The 23,341-nt window shown below is 44.1% G+C and overlaps 1 protein-coding gene across 1 annotated transcript in view; it reads right to left on the bottom strand.

Moving 5' to 3' along the window:
* Positions 1 to 23,341, bottom strand: part of LOC125770641 (uncharacterized) — a 40,160-nt gene that overhangs the window by 13,994 nt on the left and 2,825 nt on the right. Inside the window, exon 2 of the mRNA XM_049440534.1 lies at positions 14,571 to 15,037. Coding sequence (XP_049296491.1) covers positions 14,571 to 14,651 — 81 coding nt within the window. The 5' untranslated portion in view covers positions 14,652 to 15,037. The remainder of the gene's footprint in view (positions 1 to 14,570; positions 15,038 to 23,341) is intronic.

The following is a 23,341-nucleotide window of genomic DNA, read 5'->3' on the forward strand; positions in this document are numbered from 1 at the left end:
ACAGGTTTGATTTTTTTTTGTTATTTTATTTCGGACTAGGTTGTATCTTGGTGAGAGTTTTATGGTGCACCAGTTCGGGGATTCCAAATTTTGTGCAAGTCCAGCGAGAACGAGAGCAACAACAATTAACATGCGACTTTTTATGGCAAATTTATGCTTATAGCCGTAATCAAATGATAATTTTTCGGAACCTAATTTTCGGTGCTATTGGTCAATGTGTCAAGAAAAGTTACTGTGAATAGTTTATCGTTTCATCGTGTAGACGCTTTTGAAGCGGAGAACGAATCTGGTTCTGATATTTTGCATTATAATTTTTTGAAATTAAAAATTGAAACCGAATTATTGAATATTATGATCACTCCATTGGAATGTTTGGAAACTAAAGAAGTAGACTGTGAGACACACACATCCGTACCCACTTTGGGAAACGAATTTGAAACCCACTCTGTACCTTCATGGTCCAAAACGCATTTCACATGTGTCTACCCTTAAACGTTTTGTAACGATAATCCAACAAATCTAACAACTTCTTATGCCACTTCACCGGCTAATCGGAACCTCGGAACCCTAAAACCTAACAGAGTAGAATAAATAATTGGTATCCAACCCTCAGAACTGCTACCAGTCGAGCCATCCCGAACCATTATCCACCAATTCCATCTGTCCGCTTTGGGGTTCTTCAACCAATTTCCAACTGACTAGTTTTCCACCCCGTTACGAGTATCTTGCCCTGCACCTATTGGAACAGATTTATTGATATCTTAATGTTTGCTGGTCTAAACAATTCCCAGCCGACGTATTCTTCGTTCTCCTCCTACTGACATCATAATTCATAGAGGCCATCGGTGTACACCGCCCTCAACCAGCGGCAGATTAATTGATGCGTTCGAGCGATGGCGTGGTAGCCCTTTTTCTTCGTGGAAAATGGTGGAAACTAAAAATCAAATGATACTCTAATAGGTTTATATTCGTTTTCTATCGGCAACTCATCCCCCCGGGGCCATGTGATGTGGCTGTACATGATGGGATGTGAATGGAAACACTGTGGACATGGGTGGAATAACAGGAACACACACAACCTTCTCCACAGTGTCTATGATTTAGAGGTCATCGATGATGATAGAATGTTTATCCCAGACTCCGATCAGTGCCGGAGCTGGTGAGTGCCGGGAAGAGAAAGAATGGAGATAATCCCTTTTTGCTGCAGATGCACATGTCCTCCAGACAAGATCTTACCATCGTCGTGTCTTCGCTTGGACGCAAACTCGACGACAGCGGACAATTCTGGGCGGACAAGAATGTGAACGAAAACCGGCTCCACTAGAAATGGGGAACGCGATCGTCAAACTTGGTTCGTTTCGTTTCACGGTTTTACTTCTAGTAGCTACTCAATGCCGTGCTATCAACAACTGCGCTGAATGTCTGAAGATATTAATGCCGCCCTACGCAGAAAGAGTGGCCCTTCCGCTGTATCCGTCACCCTTTAACAAATATGATATATGATCGTGTTTTGAAGAACTCGAACTTACTTTTGATCGATCGATACCGGACCGCTGTGCTTGCTGTGTGGTCCTCTCCAACACACACCCATCAGACCGAACTACTTCAAGATCATCTTGGGCTTGAACGGTCGGTCGCATTTTCTTGGAACATACCGCTTTAGCCGTGTGCAACGCGTGCACACAACAGTGTTGGTGGTGGTGATATTTATAGGCAAGCATTGTAGTATCCAAAGTCTTCCGCCGCTCCAAGGCCATGTACAAGACTTGAAGAGTCGCGACCGAGCAATTGCCGATCGCCATCAGATAGACATCTCTGTGCCTGTTTGGAAGAGTACGAGCTCATCAGCAAAACCAAACATCACTTCTGTTCGGGGGTGGTCCGTAATCGATTTCACAGCCACTTTCTTCGAAAGTTGGCATAGCCCTACTGTGTCCGCACCAGCCACAAACCAGGGCGCCAAGGTTCATAAACAATTCAACAAGCGTGTCGCAGAAAGTGTCAAAGAAAACCGCATTAGGTACACAAAAGTACGGTGTAACTCCAGATCCAATGCTGGAACTTCGGTGGGAAATTCCGTTTCCCTTTTTTTTGCTCTTGCTTGCTCGTGCAATATGCAACATTGGTGCAACGAAGTGGAGATCAATCATGCGGAATTGCTTTCGTTACGCACGTGGTACTTCCATGTTTTCCCTTCCCCAAATGAGAGATCCCTGCGAAGTGAACGTCATCCATCGTAGGTGGGAATGTTTCTGCACATCGAGATACTTCTATTCTCTGCCATTTGTTGTCATGATGGTCACGCCTTAATGTGTTAAACATACTTTGCCTTTGGACAGTTTTTCAAGAGCAGAAAACGGTCATAAATTGTTGTCTCCAGAGGGAGTTGGTGATAAAACGAGAGTAGTTATAATCCTCTTTAGATTAAAAAAAATTGCATACGTCCGGATGCTCATAAAACGATACAAGACAAGAGTTGCGGACAAGAGTTTCCGGTCATTAAAATGAAATGTGGCTTACGAGTTTGATTTTCTCGGGTTCGAAGTATAGCTTCTTTAGTATATAGCTATTGCATAAAGCTTCTTTAGTAAACTATTCACGTTTTTTTTGTAGACATTTTAACACAATCATCAACCTCTAAGGGTGGTCCGTCACGTTATCGGAAGCGTAAATCATCTCTCGTTGCGCAGGGCACCCACTGTGTCATGCATAGTAAACGTTCTTCCCACTGTAGTGTGCTTCTGCTCGGCAAATATTCACTAATCATTGGGGTGGAATCTTACAAAAATTCCGGCACGTCGTCGTCGTCGTGCCCACCGCCGCGTGCGCGTGAAAATCGATTAGTATGCGGCCACTTTTTTCCCCTGCGCCTTTTAGTAAAAATGCCTTGTGTGAAAAGTGTCTCAACGCGCGTGGATGCAATATGCAAAACGTGCGGAATGTGAACCTACGGAACTGATGTGAGAGATTCATGGATCGGAACCACCACCAATCGCCTCCGTCGGGCGCGCGAGACTTGTCGACGATCGTGACTGGCAGTCGGTAAAGGGCCCATGGAATGTTGGGTGGTTGTTTTCGCCTCCGTCGTCGTGCTCCACGACTGCCAGACTGCATTTGCCGGTTGGCAGGGCTTTGGAAAGGTATTGGAGAATATAATGAACTTTCAGTTCCACCGTACCTCAACACGGGTGACGTTCGTGCGGATCTCGCCGATTTGCGATTATTGTAATAGAAACCGAACCATTCGGGAACTACCTTTCCCGGGAATGGTTGACAGCAATCCACCCTCCCGATCAGGAATACCTGAGAAGGGGGGGGGGAGGGGAGAAAAAATGGAAGTGGAGCAGGAAAAAATGGCAAAAACCCGAAGTTCGCACCCGTATGCCCGTACCTTACCATCGTTAAAATATTGCAACCTTTTTTTTAGGGTGTAACGCGTTGTTTTTCACCCATTTGCTTGCAGTTTCCATGCCGGCGGGCGCTTACAACAACAACAAGCGCTCATTGTTTGTGAGTGGCAAGTGGATTGGTAAGTGGCGGAAATGCGACGCGCAAAAATTCAAATCACCCTCCTCCATGTTCGAATGCGCATCAGAGAGGGTGCTCTATGTAAACGAGCGGGCTAGATCTCTTGTCGAAGTGGTTGAACACACGGCTGTACGAGCTTGCCCGTGACTTGGATGGTTTGTTAATCAAATCGAGCTTAAAATTGGTTCCAACACTCGGGATCTGCCGGCGGGTGTCTGGGATTTTCCACGTCAAGTCACTTGACGAGAGTGATCTTTTCCTGTTTCGTGTCTGTGCAATTATTATGAAGCTTATTTGAAGGGTTTTGATTGTAAGGTAATATAAACATTTGGTTGTTTAATTTAAATACTAAACCTTTTTTTTTAAATGCACCTCATCTTCGTCTAATCTGCTTCGTAGGTGAGCATCTGGATTGCTTATCAAACCGTAACGAAAGAACAGTATTTAATTTAATTTTATCACCGTTATTTCCAACCCCAAAAACACTATCTTTCTATTGTCCTCAGATTCCCCAGTACGTCCACAACATAAAGTAGGTTACGAAACGGGTTCGCAATTTAATTCTACAACCCTTTGGCGGATAATTCATGATAAAAATCGATTGGAAAGGTACTGGACACAAACAACGAGTTTAACTTTTTTTTTTAAACCATAATTTAGTGTTCAATTGGCCCGTTTTCAATGCGCACCGAGTTGTAAACATCATCTGCTTAAAGCACCAACAAAAAAAAGAACTCCACACAATGTGGAAGACAAATTGGTATTGCTCGGCAAGAGTTCCACTTTACCCATCACACATTACAACATCGAGTGGAACGAATCCGAAATGAAAACGTCATAAAGTAACCGTTTCCGTACATTTTGCGAGCTGTATTTATTTATTTGTATTTATTGCCCAACATCATTACCTATTGCTTTGTGGTGCTTTTTTCGCACGTACTTTTCACCACGTTCTACGTGTAAGCAACCGTCAAGGGAATTCATTGACGATAAATTAAGATTTTTTTTTTTGCGCGCGCGAGTTCAACAAAATCTTTTTTTCCCTTCTGTACCGGGCAGCAAAAAAAAGACAGACGTGAAGAAAAACAGTCGCCTTCTTTTGATAAATCATTTTCTCGAGTATGGATTGGAGAAAAAAACGCGGCACCACCGCAAAACGATAAGTCAGCAGGTATTTAACATTCTTGAAAACTCACATATTCCAAAAAAGCACGCACACGATAAAGATAAAGCAATTGAAACGAGACAAAACACTCAAACAACAGCACGAAGATCATGAAAAATGGCATCCTTGCGCGAATATCTTCCAAAACCTACCCCAACATTCAACGGGCAAAACGATCGATTTTATGGAACCATTTCTCCGCACTGTGGTTAGCATTAAAATTTATTGAAAAACACAGTTGCGCCGGGCCTTTTTGCTTAATGCGTGGACAATTTTTCCATCTTTGCCACTAAATGATGGCACGCCGAAAACGAAACGTTGCCGAACGCTGTCAATAATTTGCACGATCGTATAATTAAAACGAACTTCAGAGACAGATTTATTCGCTGGGCATTCGTTTAAAAAGTGATAAATTGTGTGCTTATCCTTTGCTTTGGGAAATCTTAAATCAACAATACCTGGAAAAGGTTAAATACCGCTTAACCGTAGAGATAAATCATCGTAAATAAATGTTTTTTTTTTTAAAAGTAGCATCTTGTTTTTATGAAATTTTACCAAAAACCCAACAAATCCTACAACAAATTAGCGCCGCCATTAAGGTACAATGTTTCTTTGTTTATTCTTAAAACACACCCTGCTGTTCCAAAGGCACATGTCGATGTGTCGTGGTAAGAAAATAATTAAAGATAGTTTACGGAAGGCGAACAGAACTACTAAAACCTATAAACAGACATGGGCCCCGAACGGAAAGTCTCCTGTCAATCAAGGCTAGTAAACGGCTGATAAACATCCGAAAATGCATCCGGGGGCCGTGTGTTGTTAAACATTCGAATAAACTTAATTATGGAGGAGTATTTGTCTGGCGCAACTAAATAAATCTCTTCCCCCAATCGTTCTTAGACAACGTGCTGGGGGCTTTAAATTAAAACCTCTGGCCCGGTGTAACGGCATCATGTTGGCCTCTGATTTTTGATCCCATAATTCACGGCGATCGCTTGCGTATGGCAGATAAATCAAACAACGGGAGAGACAGAGATGAGCTGGAGTGAAAGACAACAAAATCCCTAATTGGTGTCCCGTGATGTGTCGAATTTCACGCTACTTTCGATAATTTAGACAAGTTTTGTGTGATTTGTTTTTAGCGCAAGGTGAAATGGAAACTATTCTTACGGTGGTGAAAGACAAAATACACCTGCGATCGTGTTGTAGTTCATTTTTTTTTCGTACGTTAAAGTTTTAGAAAATGTTTAACATTCATCTCATTAAACTTTACACAAAAGGGAAAGTACGCCTAATGTTACAACCTGCAGTGGTAAATAAATTTCTCTTTAGGACGATATTATAGGCACCCAGGAATATCGAGAAATTAATCTTCCAACACGTTTCTGTTTTGCTTTTTATTTATGATGATTGGCTAAAACTGTTTTTGACGTGTTGCGTCTAACCACAATTATTCCCGTCCGCATTTGCGCATGGTACGTTAATCATGCTCAATTTAAATTGCGCCCAGCCAGAAAATGTTTCCCATTTTTCCCATGGCATCGCAATGCACGCTGGGCCAAAACGAGTGATCGTTTGCAGAAATACAACTCGCCAGTGGACAATTAGTCAAATTGTTGTTCTTAACAGATGGTTTTCCACTGTTCCGCTGTTAAGGACATTGGCCTGAATATGATTTCAAAAAAAAAGAAAAACAATTCACACTACGGAAAATGGTAACGAATTCAATTCGCGAAGAGTAAGAAAAGTCAAACGGGAAACTTTCCCATCACTAATACGCAACTGTTATTCATTAATGGACCGAAACTGAAACATTCGCAGCACGACCTCAAAAGTTCCACACGGAACAAAAACAGGTTTTTGGTGGAAAAGTGATGATGGTAAGGTTAAAGAAAAATTAACCACGGAATCCGCATTGGTTTGACGTAAAAGATCATCAAGAAATTCTCGCACGTTTTATATTACTAAAGGTACCTACTTTACGGATAATATAAAATATAGTGTAAATACCTCAGAAATATATAAGAAGCTTTTGATTCTCTTCAATGCCTTTTGCTCCAAACCGATCCATAGTGGGTGAAATATATCTCCTACACTCCCAAATTGGAATATCTTCAGAACGGCTCAGTTTCTGTTGCCGAGCTCAATCATTCTTGTCCCCCGAGGTCACTTTCCATCGCCTTATGCCGGTGCACTACCAAACCAAAGATGGCAATAGGCCACAGCCCATGTTGTGATCCAGCCTGGCCGAGCCTTATTATACCAGTTGCTCGCCGTTGACAGCTAAGCTGTCAACGTGTCGATGTAGTCGTGCAAGGAGGGCTCGGCAGGTCAACGGTCCTTCGGCGTCGAAGGGAGAATTCGGGATGGCGCAATCGGAGCCCAAGCGATCGGTCGTGTACGCAAGTTTTATCCACGTTTTAAGTAAAATATAAGTTCTTGTTTGTAACCCGCGTTGTAATTCGTCCCTTATAATATCACACGCGTTCACGGACATAAAACTGGCGACGAGAAAAAAAAAACCGAACTATTTTGTGATAAACATTTTAATGTGCATATTTTATCTCGTGAACGTCCATCGTGTTTGTTAAACGAAAATTCCGCGCCCACCGACCAAAAAGCGAAAGATGAGCACCAACGATAACGGTGCATCTGATGCGAGCGAAGACGATGCGCGGAGATCATCATTGACGCGCACCGGCCCCTTTGGTCCATCTCATCTTTTCGTTCCTCCGACGCAAGGCCCACCGCCGCCATCGCAGTATAGCGGAGCGTCATCGTTTCAGCAGCCGGGATCGTTAACCCAAAACCCGGAAAGTGCAGTGTTGTATCAGATGTTGCAGTTAATGCAACAACAGATGTCCCAGCAGCAGCAAATGATGTCGCAGATGATGCAAATACGGCCGACGCAGTGTAATCCGGAATCCTCGCATCAACAGCAGCCTTTTACCCCGCAACAGCCCGAGCTTATTATGGAATCCTTGGCGCGTAGTTTGACGGAGTTTCGGTACGAGGTTGAATCCAGCGCAACGTTTGAAACGTGGTATGCACGTCACGAGGATTTATTCAAACAGGACGCCTCCCGACTCGACGATGCGGCTAAGGTTCGGCTGTTACTCCGGAAGCTGGGCACAGTGGAGCATTTACGATACTCTAACTACATATTGCCTCGTTGTCCGCGAGATGTACCGTTCGAGGAGACCGTAGATATTTTAAAATCACTTTTCGGCAGCGAGGAATCAACCGTGAGCAAGCGATACAATTGTATGCAATTGACTAAAACGCGCTCAGAAGACATCCTTGCATTCATCTGTCGCGTGAACCGTTCATGTGTTGATTTTAATTTTTCAGCGATGACCGAGCATCAATTTAAATGCCTGATATTGGTGTGTGGGTTGAAAGACGAAGCTGATGCCGAAATCCGAACAAGACTGCTCGCACGTGTCGAGGAGCGAAATGACGTCACGCTAGATGATTTGGCAGCCGTATGCCGCCGCCTAAAGCATGTAAAAGGGGATAGCGTGATGATCGGTACGAAAACAAACGAACAGGTCCTAGCAGTACACAAAGGTAGCATGAAAACGAAGCCAAGTGCGTTGCCTCGAACTGACCGAACCGCTACGCACCAACACAAACCTTCGCAATACAAGCCAAATGAATCAACGTCATCTGCTAAGCCAACAAGGCCCTGTTGGTTATGCGGTGAACCACACTGGGTGAGAGAGTGCTCATACGGCTCTCACAAATGTAACGATTGTGGAAAATGTGGGCATCGCGAAGGTTACTGCAATACCTCAAGACGCAGAAAAAGGTTCGGTAATTTTAAAAAGCGCACTTCGGTAGCTACACGTTTTGTGACGGTTAATGTTTGCAAGGTCAACCAATGGCGAAAATTCATCGGCATAAGGATTTGCGGAAAGGATGTGCGTTTGCAGCTAGATACGGCATCCGATATCACCGTTATAAGTCGCCCGTTATGGCAACTTTTAGGTCAGCCTTCATTAGCTCCAGCGAGTGTTTCCGCAAAAACAGCGTCCGGTGATGCGCTTCAGCTGGATGGGGAATTTGAAACAGAAATCATGGTTGCAGGGAAAAGCTTGAATGCTACCGTTCGGGTGACACCAGCCGATCTCAAGCTTTTTGGCGCTGATATGATCGAACTTTTCGATCTCGGTTCTATCCCTATGGATGTTTTTTGCAACATGCTAGGATCCAGTCCTTTCGTAAAGGATCTTGAAGCAAAATTCCCAGCGGTTTTCAAAGGTGCCGGGCGCTGCACCAAGACACGAGTTAAACTGCAGCTGAAGGAAGGCGTTCGTCCGGTATTTTGCAATAAACGACCAGTCGCGTATGCAATGATTGGTACGGTCAACGAGGAACTAGATAGGCTGGAGAAAATGAATGTCATCACCCCTGTTGATCATGCGGAATGGGCAGCACCTATCGTGGTTGTCCGGAAGGCCAATGGAAAAATTCGAATCTGCGGAGATTATTCGACAGGTTTGAATTCCGCGCTCCAATCGCATGAGTATCCACTCCCATTGCCCGATGACATTTTCGCTAAGTTGGCGCAATGTAAATGGTTTAGCAAAATAGACCTTTCCGATGCCTTCCTGCAGGTCGAGATCGACGAACAGTATCGACCTTTGTTAACCATAAACACGCATCGTGGGTTGTATTACTACAACCGCCTTCCTCCCGGCATCAAAGTAGCCCCAGCCGCGTTCCAGCAGATAATGGACGCGATGCTTTCAGGACTTCAAGGAACCTCGGGCTACATGGACGACGTCGTGGTCGGAGGCAAAACGGAAGAAGAACACGATGACAATTTGGACAAACTATTCCGCCGCCTTCAGGAGTATGGGTTTACCATCCGAGCTGATAAATGCTCATTAAAGATGAAGGAAATAAATTACCTCGGACACGTAATTGATGGTAATGGTCTTAGGCCAAACCCTGCTAAAATAGAGGCTATAACCAATCTTCCTCCTCCCACCGATATAAGCGGCGTGCGATCCTTCTTGGGTGCTATAAATTATTATGGCAAGTTTGTCCCTAAAATGCGAGAACTAAGATATCCGCTGGATAACTTGTTAAAAGACGGAAACAAGTTTGATTGGAATCAGCAGTGCGCAAAGGCTTTCCAAGCGTTTAAGAGAATTTTGTCATCGGATCTTCTTCTCACGCATTATGATCCTAATGCGGATATCATCGTAGCAGCCGACGCTTCATCGATCGGATTGGGTGCCACCATTTCGCACAGATTTCCGGATGGCACAACTAAAGTCGTACAGCATGCTTCACGAGCGCTAACCAAAGCCGAAGAAAAATACAGTCAGATAGATCGAGAAGGGTTAGCCATCATCTTTGCCGTAACGAAGTTCCACAAGATGCTGTACGGTCGACCGTTTCGCCTTCAAACCGATCACCGACCGCTGCTACGAATTTTCGGTTCCAAGAAAGGCATTCCAGTGTACACCGCAAATCGGCTGCAACGCTTCGCGCTGACGCTGCAGTTGTACGATTTCACCATCGAATATGTACCCACCGGCGATTTTGGGAATGCTGACATACTGTCCAGGCTGATCAGGAATCATGCAAAGCCTGAACCCGAATATGTCATAGCCAGCCTCGAATTGGAAAATGATGTAAGATCTGTTGTGGTGAATGCTATTTACTCATTTCCTCTTACTTTCAGAGATGTCGAGCAACACACACAGACTGATCCCTTACTGCGCAAGGTACAAAAATATATTCGTGAAGGCTGGCCGCGCAATGAGTCATACGGAACAGACCTATCGGGTTTCTACAACAGAAAAGAAGCTTTGTCTAGTGTAGGAGGCTGTATTCTTTTTAGGGAGAGAGTGGTCATCCCTGAGAAGCTACGCTTGCGATGTCTAAACCAACTCCACCAAGGGCATCCAGGAATCCAGCGTATGAAATCGTTAGCACGCAGCTATATATATTGGCCTGCGTTGGATAGCGATATAGCAGACCGCGTAGCCACCTGCTCGTCCTGTATGGCAGCTGCTAAATCACCTCCCCTCGTCGAGTCACAGCCATGGCCGAAACCGTCAAAAGCATGGGAGCGTGTACATATCGACTACGCCGGACCACTGGACGGTTACTATTTTCTAATCGTTGTCGATGCATTCTCTAAGTGGCCGGAAATCGTGAAGACGTCATCTACTACCGCAACTGCTACCATTTCGATCCTGAGAAACATTTTCGCACGTTTCGGTATGCCGCACAAGTTAATCAGCGATAATGGGACGCAATTCACTAGCGAAGCGTTTAGTGAATTTTGCATACACAGCGGCATAGAGCATGTTACTACGGCCCCATTTCATCCACAGTCGAACGGGCAAGCAGAGAGATTCGTGGATACCTTTAAGCGTGCCCTACGGAAAATTAGAACAGATACGATTTCTCTTGACGAAGCACAGGAAATCTTTCTTCTATCATATCGATCGACACCGCATCCTGGCCTTGACGGGCGTACGCCGGCCGACATACTGCTTGGTCGAAACATCAGAACAACTTTAGAGTTGCTAAGACCGCCGTCATCGTCAGACGTGAAAGAGCCATACTACGGAAGAAAATTTACACGCGGTGATCCTGTTTTCGCCAAAATGTTCTGCCGGAATCGATGGAAGTGGATTGCCGGTAAGATTGCTAGAAGAATCGGCAACGTTATGTACGAGATCGAGAGTGAAAACGGGCAAATGCATAGACGGCACATTAACCAGCTTCGCAAACGTTTAATTAGTGGCCAACGTCTCGATACCTATTCGGCTGATAACCATCTACCGTTGGACTTCCTAGTAGGCAGTTCACACGACGTAAATTCCTCTCCTGATCATCAACGGGCATCGCCTGACGAGGTGCCTTCGGCAGAACCGCTGATATCGTCGCAGCCTCACTCCATTGTCAGTCCGGAGCCAACCTCATCCCGGACCATCCGTGATCGACCGCCGATTCATTCACCACGCCGATCTTCTAGGCTTAGAAGATTCCCGCGTAGGTTCGACGCGTATCGGCTTTATTAAAGAGGGGGAGATGTTGTGATCCAGCCTGGCCGAGCCTTATTATACCAGTTGCTCGCCGTTGACAGCTAAGCTGTCAACGTGTCGATGTAGTCGTGCAAGGAGGGCTCGGCAGGTCAACGGTCCTTCGGCGTCGAAGGGAGAATTCGGGATGGCGCAATCGGAGCCCAAGCGATCGGTCGTGTACGCAAGTTTTATCCACGTTTTAAGTAAAATATAAGTTCTTGTTTGTAACCCGCGTTGTAATTCGTCCCTTATAATATCACACGCGTTCACGGACATAAAAGCCCATCAATCCGTCATATACCTTCATGGACTTTCAGGCACTTTATCTGCCTCAACGAGAGTAGGATTTAAGCACAATCCCGCCACACGATACTGAAGCACCTTTGGAGATAGATCGTGTGCTGCGGTACGGTTGTTGATTGTTCTGCCATTGCAACATCTTCATAAAAAGTAGGTTCCTTTCCTTGAAGCAACGTACCAATATAAACAACCCGATCGACTCGCGCAATCGTTTGAACAGCCTGAACATCTTGCCTTACGGTGATGTTAATTGGATCGGATCATAAAAAGCGAACTCGTGGACCTTTGGGCGGAGAGGTAAATGCGGTTCCGGTTAAGGTCACCCCATTTGTCATAAAGTTTTCTGCCCGCTTAACACTTCATGTGGAAAATATCAAAAGTCCTCTTAGGAGCTATTGTGATCGATTTTTTTCTTGTTGCATGTACCAGTCAGATTGATCGATCGATTCCCTTCCTTAATGATCACCGTTGTAACTCCCGTTTGTTACAGCATGTTAAAGCGGTGCATTATGCCACCAGACCAGAACAGGCTTAGGAAGAATTTGTTCAACTTTTCCAACACAAATCAGTCCCCTTTTTAATGGGGCGTTTAACGCCACCGTCTGGAAACGATCATACACTCGAGCTAGAAACAGAGGGAACATGTAAAAACCTCACACTAATTCCAGCTGAATCTTGTTGTGACGGGCGGCTGACAGATAGACACATTTTCCTCAAGACCGATGACAAACACCCGCATGTTTCGGAGGTCTTAACGGAAAAACAACCCAACGAAGTATAACAATAACAAAACCCGGAAAAGCGACACTAAACTACGCTTAACACGAATCCTCAACAGACGAGACCGATGTCACCGATCGTGGTCACAGCTGGCTTTTTGGGAGAAAAAAACGTTTTGAACGCACACCCCAAAGGGATGGGAAACCTATTTGATGCAATCAAACGAAAACGACGGTCGGAAAAGCGCCCTGATGGGGACAGGTTAAATGTAGCATATCATGTTTCTAGACGACACGTCGGCTCTGGGTTGCTGCAAGCTTTATGGTTGCTTCCGTCTGAGCACGGGCGTGACTTATGGCCGTACTTCCCTTCACACTAGGTGCGCCATCTCTCCTGTCTGGGACAAAAAGGTGCAATTCATTATATTATTTTCTTGTTGAAAACAGTAATTAAAGCAACCGAGAGAAAGTTTTGCGTTGAGTAATGAGCGGTCCGTTTATTTTATTTTTTTTTTTGGCAAACGATCTTCTTCGGATCGGAGTCGAGAAACGTAAAAACCACAAAATGCCAGGGTCTTTAATGAGTCTTTCGCCCTTTTTCATGTGCGTACATTAAAGTGATACACACAGGGGGTGCGCTTTAGTTGTCATAACCTTTACCAACGTTCTGTTGTGTTCCGGTAAAGTTCAACGAACTTCCACCTCAGAGTGCATCCGACCTTTTGTATCTAACGGCTCGCCTAATACATTTACGTTACACACGGCTGCATCAATGCATTGCTTTCAATGGTGGGCTTTATTGAAAGCAAGCGATCCATTCGTCCAACTCCTCTCCCCAGTTGCAAAGCATTTCACCCCCCAATCGATTGGTTGGCCGCATTTTTGCTTTCCGGCTCGATATGAAGAATAATTAAAAAAGTTCATCTGGCAACCATCAGCCAGAGCCGTCAGTCCTGCGATGTTGGTGCCAAGATTCATTGCCCAAGTCCGCAATTCTGTATTTCAACTCGCATCACGAACTGCGTTTCCTTTTTTATTGTACGGACAGGAAAGCAAAGAAAGACAAAAAACGTGTGACAATTAATTTCCTCTTGTCACGAAACATTTAAAGAGAAATGAAACAGCAAACCGACCGGGTGAGATAATCTCGCGAAAACAATCATGTTTAACACGAAATGATCCCCGGGCCCAATGGCTGATTTATATAGGGGCCGTGAGAACATGGGCCGTGCCTGGATGCTGCTTCGCGTGCACCTCAAATGGACATGATTAGGTGCATAAATTTATTGACCCATTTAAAGGTGTACTGCTGAGTCCATTACCGAAGTGGAAAATGGCGTTCTGGTTGAGTTCTGGTTGAGAAGAACACAACAGCAGGAAAAGCCTGGAGTAATGCTGTCGCTACTACTGCTACAACTACTATTTGCATTAGAACAACATTTGTGTACGTTTTCAGATGCACTCTTCCAGCAATGAGGGGATAAAGGATTAAAGATCATTTATCTGCCAGTCTAGGCTGCCGTGGTGTTGAAAGCGTGGATCGCAGTAATCCACGATCCAATATCGTAAACTGGATACCGTCTTGTGTACCATTTAACATGATGATGCTCTTATCTGGCACCGTTGCAACTTCTTCGCCCTCACTCGACGCCCTCCTCCTCCGCTTACCACCGCTAGTGTAAACAACCGACGAAAAACCGAATGCAAACGGAGCATAACCTCAAAACAAAGCAACAACAACCGAAAAAAAAATACTCCAAAAACCAACATGCGTACAGAATGAGATGGGCGTGTGTACCAACTTACCTCTAATGCTGGCACCCCTAGAACGATCACAAGCACTGGCAGGCAGACGGCGACTACGGCGGTGTGGCGCACATAACTCATCTTACAGCCAGCTGCTCGTACACTCGTACAGCTTCACACGCGCAGCTTCCGATCTTACGATTGCATAAATCTTTAACGTTTCACCAACACAGACTGACGGCCAGGACACCATGCAATCGGTGAGCAGCGCAATTACACATTGAGAAACCGCTTGTCACGGGCACGGGAACTATATCTTACGCGTTATCAACCCGCTGACTGCTTTTCTATGATTTACCAGAACTTAATGGAAGGTGTGATGAGCGGGTGCATGTAATTTGTTTACACCACAACGGAAGGAAAACTAAAAGCACACGCGCACAGCACAGAGATTTTTTCGTTTAAATTCCCCGCACGAACTGTCGGCTGGCACTAACCACACAGTCCCGGGTCGACTAACAGAGCGCCTATAAGGAAAGGAAAGATATAGAAACAAAATCGTATTATATCATTTGTCGTTTTTATCAACCAGTTGCTTATCGATAAGATAATAAAATAAATGCGAATACTGTCCGATTTGGGATTAATAGCAGTAATCCTTGGAAATCTGGCGCTAGCTCCCGTTATCGGAATGAAGCTTTTAAGCCTTTTTTTGTTTCTTCATAAAACACCTTGGGTTATAGATGTTACAATGTCGCAACATTGTAATGATAAGATTTTACCAGGAAAAGTGCGTCCATGATTGATGTGTTTATAGTAAGTGTCGCTTTACTACTGCCAACGGATAAAACCGTAAGCTACCTACGGTACCTTTAACTATCGCAGGCGGAAACAAACATTTCCAACCAAGTTCACTAATCGATTGATTTCCGCATTGACGTATCGAGTTCACCTTGAACGATTCCAAATAGGAATGAACAATCGTCCTCCATAGCTCAAAGGAAGAAACGCCGTTAAATGTACTTGATGTAACATAATTAACCACCCGCCGAGGGAACTCGTAAACCTGCGGTGCATTTTTCCAGCCGACTGGTGGTATCCGTTCCCTTGTTCGTTATTTTTAAACATTACAAGCTAAAGCTATTTCCTACTCTCTTCAGAAGATCGTTTACATCATGCGAATTCTCCGGGAGCGATAGTGTTTCCTTTGAAAAGCCAAGTAAGTGTTTTTCCCGACTACACCCGCAACTTAACAGAACCAACTTTAGTGGCACTGGAGAGGGATCTTCAAACGAGAAAACCCCAGAAGAGTAGTTAGTGTGACGTTTGCTAAAACTGGAAATACCCAGTGCTCTTGTGCTCGATCTTGTTGCATGTGCGCTTTGGATATTATTTTTAGCAACATCTCTTTATACGGTTCCGCGCGGAAAACAGCCGACGACATCAGCCGCGAGCTGTGTTTGCACCAATTATAAATCCTTTGTCACTGTTATAGCATCGGAAGCAAATGCATCCCAACTTCTTCAACAAGCAAATCTCCAAATGGGGGAAAGAAATTAAAATAATAAATCGTCACGTTTGTAAACTGCAGCTTTTCCACGCATGTAATTTAGGACATTATGTGGAGCACATGGAATCGAGATGCTTTTTGGTATGCGTCGCACTTGGGGATGATATCGGGTCCGCCCATATGGTGCCATTACGCAGTGTCATTGAGCAGCATAAAACATGGTTATAACCTTCATAAAGATCACTCACCACTATTCATCGACTTGCAAGGGAAATACGCCCAGATTCGAATTCTTTCAAACTCTGCATGATTTATTTATACCATAACCTTCCAATTTATAGCGTGCTATAAAACGCAACTAGTACGCGATACTTAGCGCGCAGTAGTAGTGGAAAACTATTTTCAATTCCACGCTGTTCATTTCTCGCAACGTTTAACTATTTAGAATGCTATCCAATTTTTGAAGTATCTAATAATTTCCATTAAACATTCATCCCACCGTCCTAACGGTGATTTCGGTGCGTTATCGGCATGATCTGACCGCTGCTGCTAATTATCGTTCCATTTCCACCCGTGCCGTACTAATTCATTTTAATGTGATACTTTCACAAACCTCTCTAGCAGGGAGGAGAAGGAAAGATCATTTCAATAAATTGTATTTATTTTACCCCCACTCCGGCACGGGGGGATTGATCTTCGAATAGAGACGCGTTCGTTCTACATAATCTACACTGAAATGACCGAGTCATTATGGCGCCGAGGTAAGGAAGTGAACACGATGAAGAAAATAGCTAAATTATGCATCTTCCCGGGAGTGCATTGAAGCTGGAAAAACTGACAGACGCGGTCACTAATGCACTTTTGCTGCTACTGACCCGTTATATCTTAATCTACGCCACGCGTTTCTTGAATGGCGAGCTGGGAGTAGGAGTCGTACCGATCACGTCATAACACACATTAGCTTCGAAGAGGATCTCTTGCAAGTAAATTAGTTTGATTTGATTCGAGCGAATCCTACTTTGGAGGCGTTGAGGGAAATTTGCTTACCTGGCACCTGGTTAGCTTGTCTGTTCTGGTGCTTATCCTCAATCTTCTTCAACCTTAAACATTCGTAAATATTTGTTTTTAATATTTTCATATTTCCCAAACCCGCGCAGCTACTGATACGATCAGGAAAATAAGATATTGCCCAAAATGGCCCACTGAAGGTAAAACTACCCACGAAAGTTAACCTTCAACTCCTATCAAAGCATCTCAATCAATAAACCTTCTGTTGGGAATTGTTTTTTTTGTTTTTGGTTTTCTTTTTAGGAAATGCTGCTCGATAGTAGTCGAAACACGAATCGAATCATTTCGCCATGCCACGTGGGTGGTAAGGGTAAACACGTACAGATGAACCGTGGCTGATACGGTACTTCCTCGTACAACCGCCTTCGGAACACAGGCACAAGAAGACCACCCCCTGTCGAGCGATCACTTATGCTACCAAACCGAACCGTCAATTTAATGCTCATTGGTGATGTTCGTGTGGTTCTCGATTTCCACTCGCGGAGTTCGGACTTCAAACAAATCTCACTCACTCGCTTCTTCGTTAACTGGTCGGTAAAATTGAATCTCTCCTCGATCGTGCCGGCAATGCCTGCGGGCTGGCTCATATTTCACTGCCATACCGTACCGGGCCCAATGATAATTTAAATTAATAAGCAAATCTTCTTCGCTTCCTTCTTCGAGCTGATCGCGTACATTCGCCAATTGGTTAAGAAGCCGGTGAGAGGAAAATAATCCCAACCTTCCTCGCGACACTTACTACTCGTACTTAGTTTTACGAGTGAAGGTTTGAACGTTCGCCGGGCTGGCTTTTAAACGACCGCAACGGTTCGGCCATGTATGCTCGGGTGCGAATCAAGCGGGCGATTAATTGAAATGACAAATAAAGCGCGATAAAGTGAAATTACATAGCAAGCGCATAAACTCCTGCACCCCGAATGGTGCGTTATTCACCTCCGTGTGTCCGGTGACTTCTTCGCTTCTGGTCGCGCGAAGCAGTCGCCGGACACGCAGCCGCCTGCATATGTTGCTACAAACTGCTGGTTGTAATGAGTCGGCTAAACAGCGGTTAGTAGAAAGCCTTTAATCTCTACCCGGCTGGATCACACACGGTAGGTAGTTGGGAGTGGAATGTTTTGCCGCCATTGAACCAACACTTCGAGCGAGTGAGTAGACGATGTTGGGTAGTCGAGTCCACGCTCCGAGTAGCAAAAAAACCGTAGGGAGTTGATGATGGTTGTGCAGTTTGACAGGTTTGGAGTTTAATCAGGAGCAAACCTGTCAAATGATCATATTACAAGTGCCCGCCCGTAGCAGCTACCGTTGCCCAGTTGCGATTATGGACATTGATATGGTATCACCGTACAGCTGATGAAGCTTATTAAACGGACAGGCAAGCAGCAGGAATGTGTAGTTCAATTAACCAAAAAAAACAAGGAAAAACAAAAATGTGGAATCGTTTCTCATTTAACCTGTCTCCGGCAATTATGCGAAATGCCAGCGAGTGAAAGCGTTGACGAGATGTTGTCAAATATTGTTTTCACATTCACGTGCTTTTTACGCTAGCAGGAATAAATGATGTCATAAATGTGTTCCTAAATGAATTTAGGAAAACAATTGAAGAAAATAACAATTACTATTTTAAAAGAATATTACCAAATTAAGCGTTCCAATGTTCCACTCGGCTGCATTTTTATTCATTTCCACACCGTTTTAATTGAAACAAATATGACACACATGGTATGTGTTTGTAACACGTCATGATCTATCATGAGGATTGAACAAAAAAAAATGTTGTCCTTGCGGGCCATTCCACATTCAACTCCAAAGGGCACACCGAACCGTCAGATAGCATTCCGAAAGCAATCAATTTCCTTGAAACTTCTCGTCGGAATTCTTTTCCGTCGGCGTGTTTCACCATCGCTTGTGCGTTTCCAGTTCCACAGCAGTCCATCCCGTCCTTAGCCGGTCGTCACCCGTCATCATCGATAGTATTAATAATTCATATAATTACCCCCAAAGAACAGGCTAATGACGCAACAGCTGCGACATAAAGGCGATCGAGGAAAAACGGCGCAATACGCCATTTGCTCCATCGGCGATCCGGGAGACAGGCGGATTTTATTCCGTCTATGCGCTCATAGAACGCAATCCCAACTTCATGAACGATCAGAAATTTGATCTTGAAGAAGAAAAAACAAGAACTCCCAACAAAAGACTTGGTTGAGCACTATTATCGTACTGTTTGTACTCTAATAGAGAGTGAAGTTGCGTGCCGTATTATCACCGCAAACTAGCAGTTTGCAAAATGGGCTAAAATCAATTATGAGTACCATTTTTGGAAGGTACCAATTGGCCTCTTGGCGCAGGGTGCAACCGATGTAGCGCCATTATGCGAGCTTTAGTAGCTTTTTTTGTTTTTTGCTGTCACGCCAAATCGTGGACCTTTCTTGGTGGTTTTGCACTCCTAAACGCGTGCCTTTCAGAATTGGAGTCCACTTGTGAGTGAGTGATTTCTGCTATACGGCTTGCTTACGGCACTACTACGGGCCCAAAAATGTAAAGATACCGTTCACCGGCCGGGGGCCATTAAATCATTAAAGCGATTAATTTACTGCCCTCGATCGCGATTGAGCGTTTCAATCTATTTTCCGAAATTATGATCCTATCGATTGTGAGCAAATGAGGGGTGGGGGGAGCTTGGGTTAGTGAACTGGAATGCATTAGCTCTCACCCCTTTACTTCCATCCCTTGCAAATGCATCGAATGCAACCGATAAGTGATTTTTTTTTCCTATCTCAACTTTGACTCTTAATACGATAGAACATCGGCACGTCCTGATCGAGATCGAGTGTTGATCGGCATTAAAAGTTGGACATGCTGGGGTGGCACGTGCCCTTAGGGCACCATATTTCGTGTTGCCCCCGTGTATGTGTGTGCCACTTTGTGCTACAAACCGGAAGGCGAAATCAATAAATCTTCCCCGTTCCAAGTCTGATGGACGCACCTCAGCTTCGCCGATCTGCAGTCAAGGCGCGATGCATTCCAAACGATCGAACCCAACCCCGACAAACCTGCCTTTCGATTTCAATTTATTGATTTATTTGCTCGCAGGCAGTACGCGCCAGGAATTGATCGAGCTTTGAAAAGGGAGCTTTTAACCCATAAATTATGTCCCGTTTAGTTTTTTTATCAGTTAATCGAATATATTTAAGTTACATATCGTCGGAAAAAAATCTATGATTTTATCGTGTTGAGTTGATTTTTAATTAACGTTACTATCACCTTTTGGCTTATCTTTTACTAAAGTAAGGGATGCAGTAGTTTGTATACCATGTGGCAGTTGTTTGTCACATTTCCTTCTACATACACTTCAACTTCAGCCTTGTGCATTCCAACCAAACAGCAGCGATCGACAAGCGTGAGAAACAACTTGTAAAAATAACTTCCATTCCTTCTAGAGCCACCTGGCCAAATGCGTAAAGGCGTACGATTGATATTCAATTTGTTCCATGAACAAATTGCCATAATCGTAGCGTTTTAACTTTGCGATACCGACGAAGGACGACATACATAAATCATCACTCCATCCATCCGCGTTTGAGTGATTAATGTCCAAACAGAGCCGCGATCGGCACATTTCGGGGAAGCAGCAATAACAAAATAATCTCTACAAAGTCACTGTTCTGGCAACTGTAAAACCGATTTGTTCGATGATCTTATCAGCAATTACGCTTGACACATGCCATGAACTCGTAACGCGAAATCAATTCACTAGCCCTTATTAAACGTCTCTTTATACGTTTAGCGCCTTTTTTTTCTTGATGGTTGATTATTTTTGCAATTTTTCATTGTAAAGATTAGCTTTGTTAGCTGCTTATTTGATGAAATGATTGATTTTTGTGCTGTAAATTGTTTTCATTTGCTACTTTTGTATTTTCTGTTGTTTGTTTTTTTAATGGGTTTCGTAAGGCAAGAGAGATTTTGCAACTCAACTCGTATGCAGCAAAGTGCACAAAATATTTGCGATTGATTATCACTCACTTTATGCTAATCATCTGCTTCTGCTAACTTGAAGTTGAAGGGTTATCGCTAGTGATTCTAGCATTTGTTTGTATTCTACTCAGTAGCAAAATTGTTCCAGTATATTTAGAACTAACGCAACTCTGCTACTTTAATAGGCCATTTATGTCGTCAGCAAGCGACAATACGCTGCTTACGGTAGGCATACGAAACCGTCTGTTGTCCGCACGGTTCCTCTGAAAGTATTATGCAACCGGGAATGAATTTAAAGTCGATTGAAATCTATCCACCGTTCGATTATCTTCATCACCATCACTGTTTGGGATTTAATATTTGTTTCTCCCCTACTGTCACTGCCATTCATCTGTGTGTAAAACAACACACACACACAGCAAAATGGGTTCGCCGTACCAAACGCCGTACGTATGGCTAATTTATGCAATTGTGCAGTTTTGCACGACCTGTCAAACGACCCGTCAAACAAGTGATCTGTCAAAGTTTAATAAGCCTCCGATCGTTTTGCAAAACGACCGTACTACACGCGGTTCGGGCGCGCACCGACCGATTCAGCAAACTTCGACACCCACATCATGACACTTTGCGTTTACATGACGCTAGAATAATTGCATTTGTCCGTAATAATGAGCGTGGTGGAATTATTATGCAGACTTACACACAGTTTCCAGCAGCCCAATGATCACTTTCGTTCGGGTTTCGGTACGGTGTAAACGGATTTACGGTTGTTTAACGAACGTCTCCAGAAGGTGCTGTGTGTCACACGGTACACACCTTTTGCACGCACCACAACCATCCAGCCGCTCGAAGGGCACTCTGGCTGTTTTGTCTTCTATGGACACTAGCGGTAAGTACGTCAGCACTTCCTCAGGACGATGATGTGTCCCCTTCACGGTTCACAGGTTTGACCTATTGGTAGAGAGTCTTTGCCGCAGAGACACGGACAGTCATATGCACTATTGCAACATTGCATCGTTACAAGATGCTTCCTAATTGACTGATCAAACAGATGTAAATGAATGGAACAAGAGAAATGTTTGGAAGCGCGCGGCCACTACTCCGCTCTTAATTACTAATCCGCTTCGCAATGGAAATAGGTCAAGTAAAGGAAGTAACTAGTACGTTTCTAATAACCACAGCAAATGTGGGTTTGTTTGCGGATTAAATTGGACCAATCACTCATTTGTTGGAAACAATATTGAGTATTAGACAGAATATGTAGTTTTGAATTTCTAGCGTAATTTCTAGACATACTTTTAAAGTAATTTTTATTGTTTATTCACCCAAGTTGCACTTAAAACTTTGAATTGTTTGTTTTTAGTTTATGCATAACCGTGTCGCCACTTCACAGCAAACAGACCGTTCTCGTTCCATTAGCTATGACCAGATGCATCTAAAGATACAAACACTCGTCGATGTCTAAACTACAATAACTGTTTGACAGCCAGGAATCAATGTAACACAAATGTAGTCCTCCCTGTACACCGTTCAAGTCATCGTCATCGTCGCTGTCGTTTGACCATAAAAAGCAAACGCACTCACCGCATACGAAGGTGTCACTTTTCCGGTTTGGCCACTATTTTTTTTTTGTTGTGTATTGTTCCTCCTTCTACAGAGGGACTTCAATCTTCCCGAGATCTTAAGGGAAACCTCCAACAAACGCTTGCAGTTGATTCATTCATTCATCAACGTATTTCGATTCGTTTCATTCAAGAGATGCGCACACTGGCTCGGAACCCGGCTCGGTGCCGGTTTTAGCGCGTCCCCAACGAAAGAAGCGATTGGAAGTCTTCTGTTTGTTCGCGTGTATGATGCATTTCCTTCAATATTCCTACATCGGCTTCTACCGTTTCTCCCTGATTGGTATTTTCGTTAGCCATCGCGCCGTGTTGGTGGTGCCCGCTCTCCTACCCAGACTCTGATCATTCCATGTTTACCTCAGCAAACCCAGGAAAGTCCCATTGCAATGGGAGAGAAAGATGCACTTTAAGTGTGTGTCTTTTTTTTTGCTTCACCTCCAGAAGAACCTCTCCATTTTCGATTATCAGTCGCGAGGAGCGTGTCAAGGGAAATGGTTTGTTGGGATATGGATTTAAGTCCATGGTCACTACACGTACGCACCACTACGTCGAGAGGTCGAGCAATCGAAAGCCCTTACGAGATGGTTAAAAGGTTTTGCTGCACTTTCCAAACGCCGTTCCACTTCTACGTCTAAGTAGACGAGCGGCTTTTATCG

The sequence above is a fragment of the Anopheles funestus genome, chromosome 3RL, assembly GCF_943734845.2.
Source record: "Anopheles funestus chromosome 3RL, idAnoFuneDA-416_04, whole genome shotgun sequence".
Classification (NCBI taxonomy): Eukaryota; Metazoa; Arthropoda; class Insecta; order Diptera; family Culicidae; genus Anopheles; species Anopheles funestus.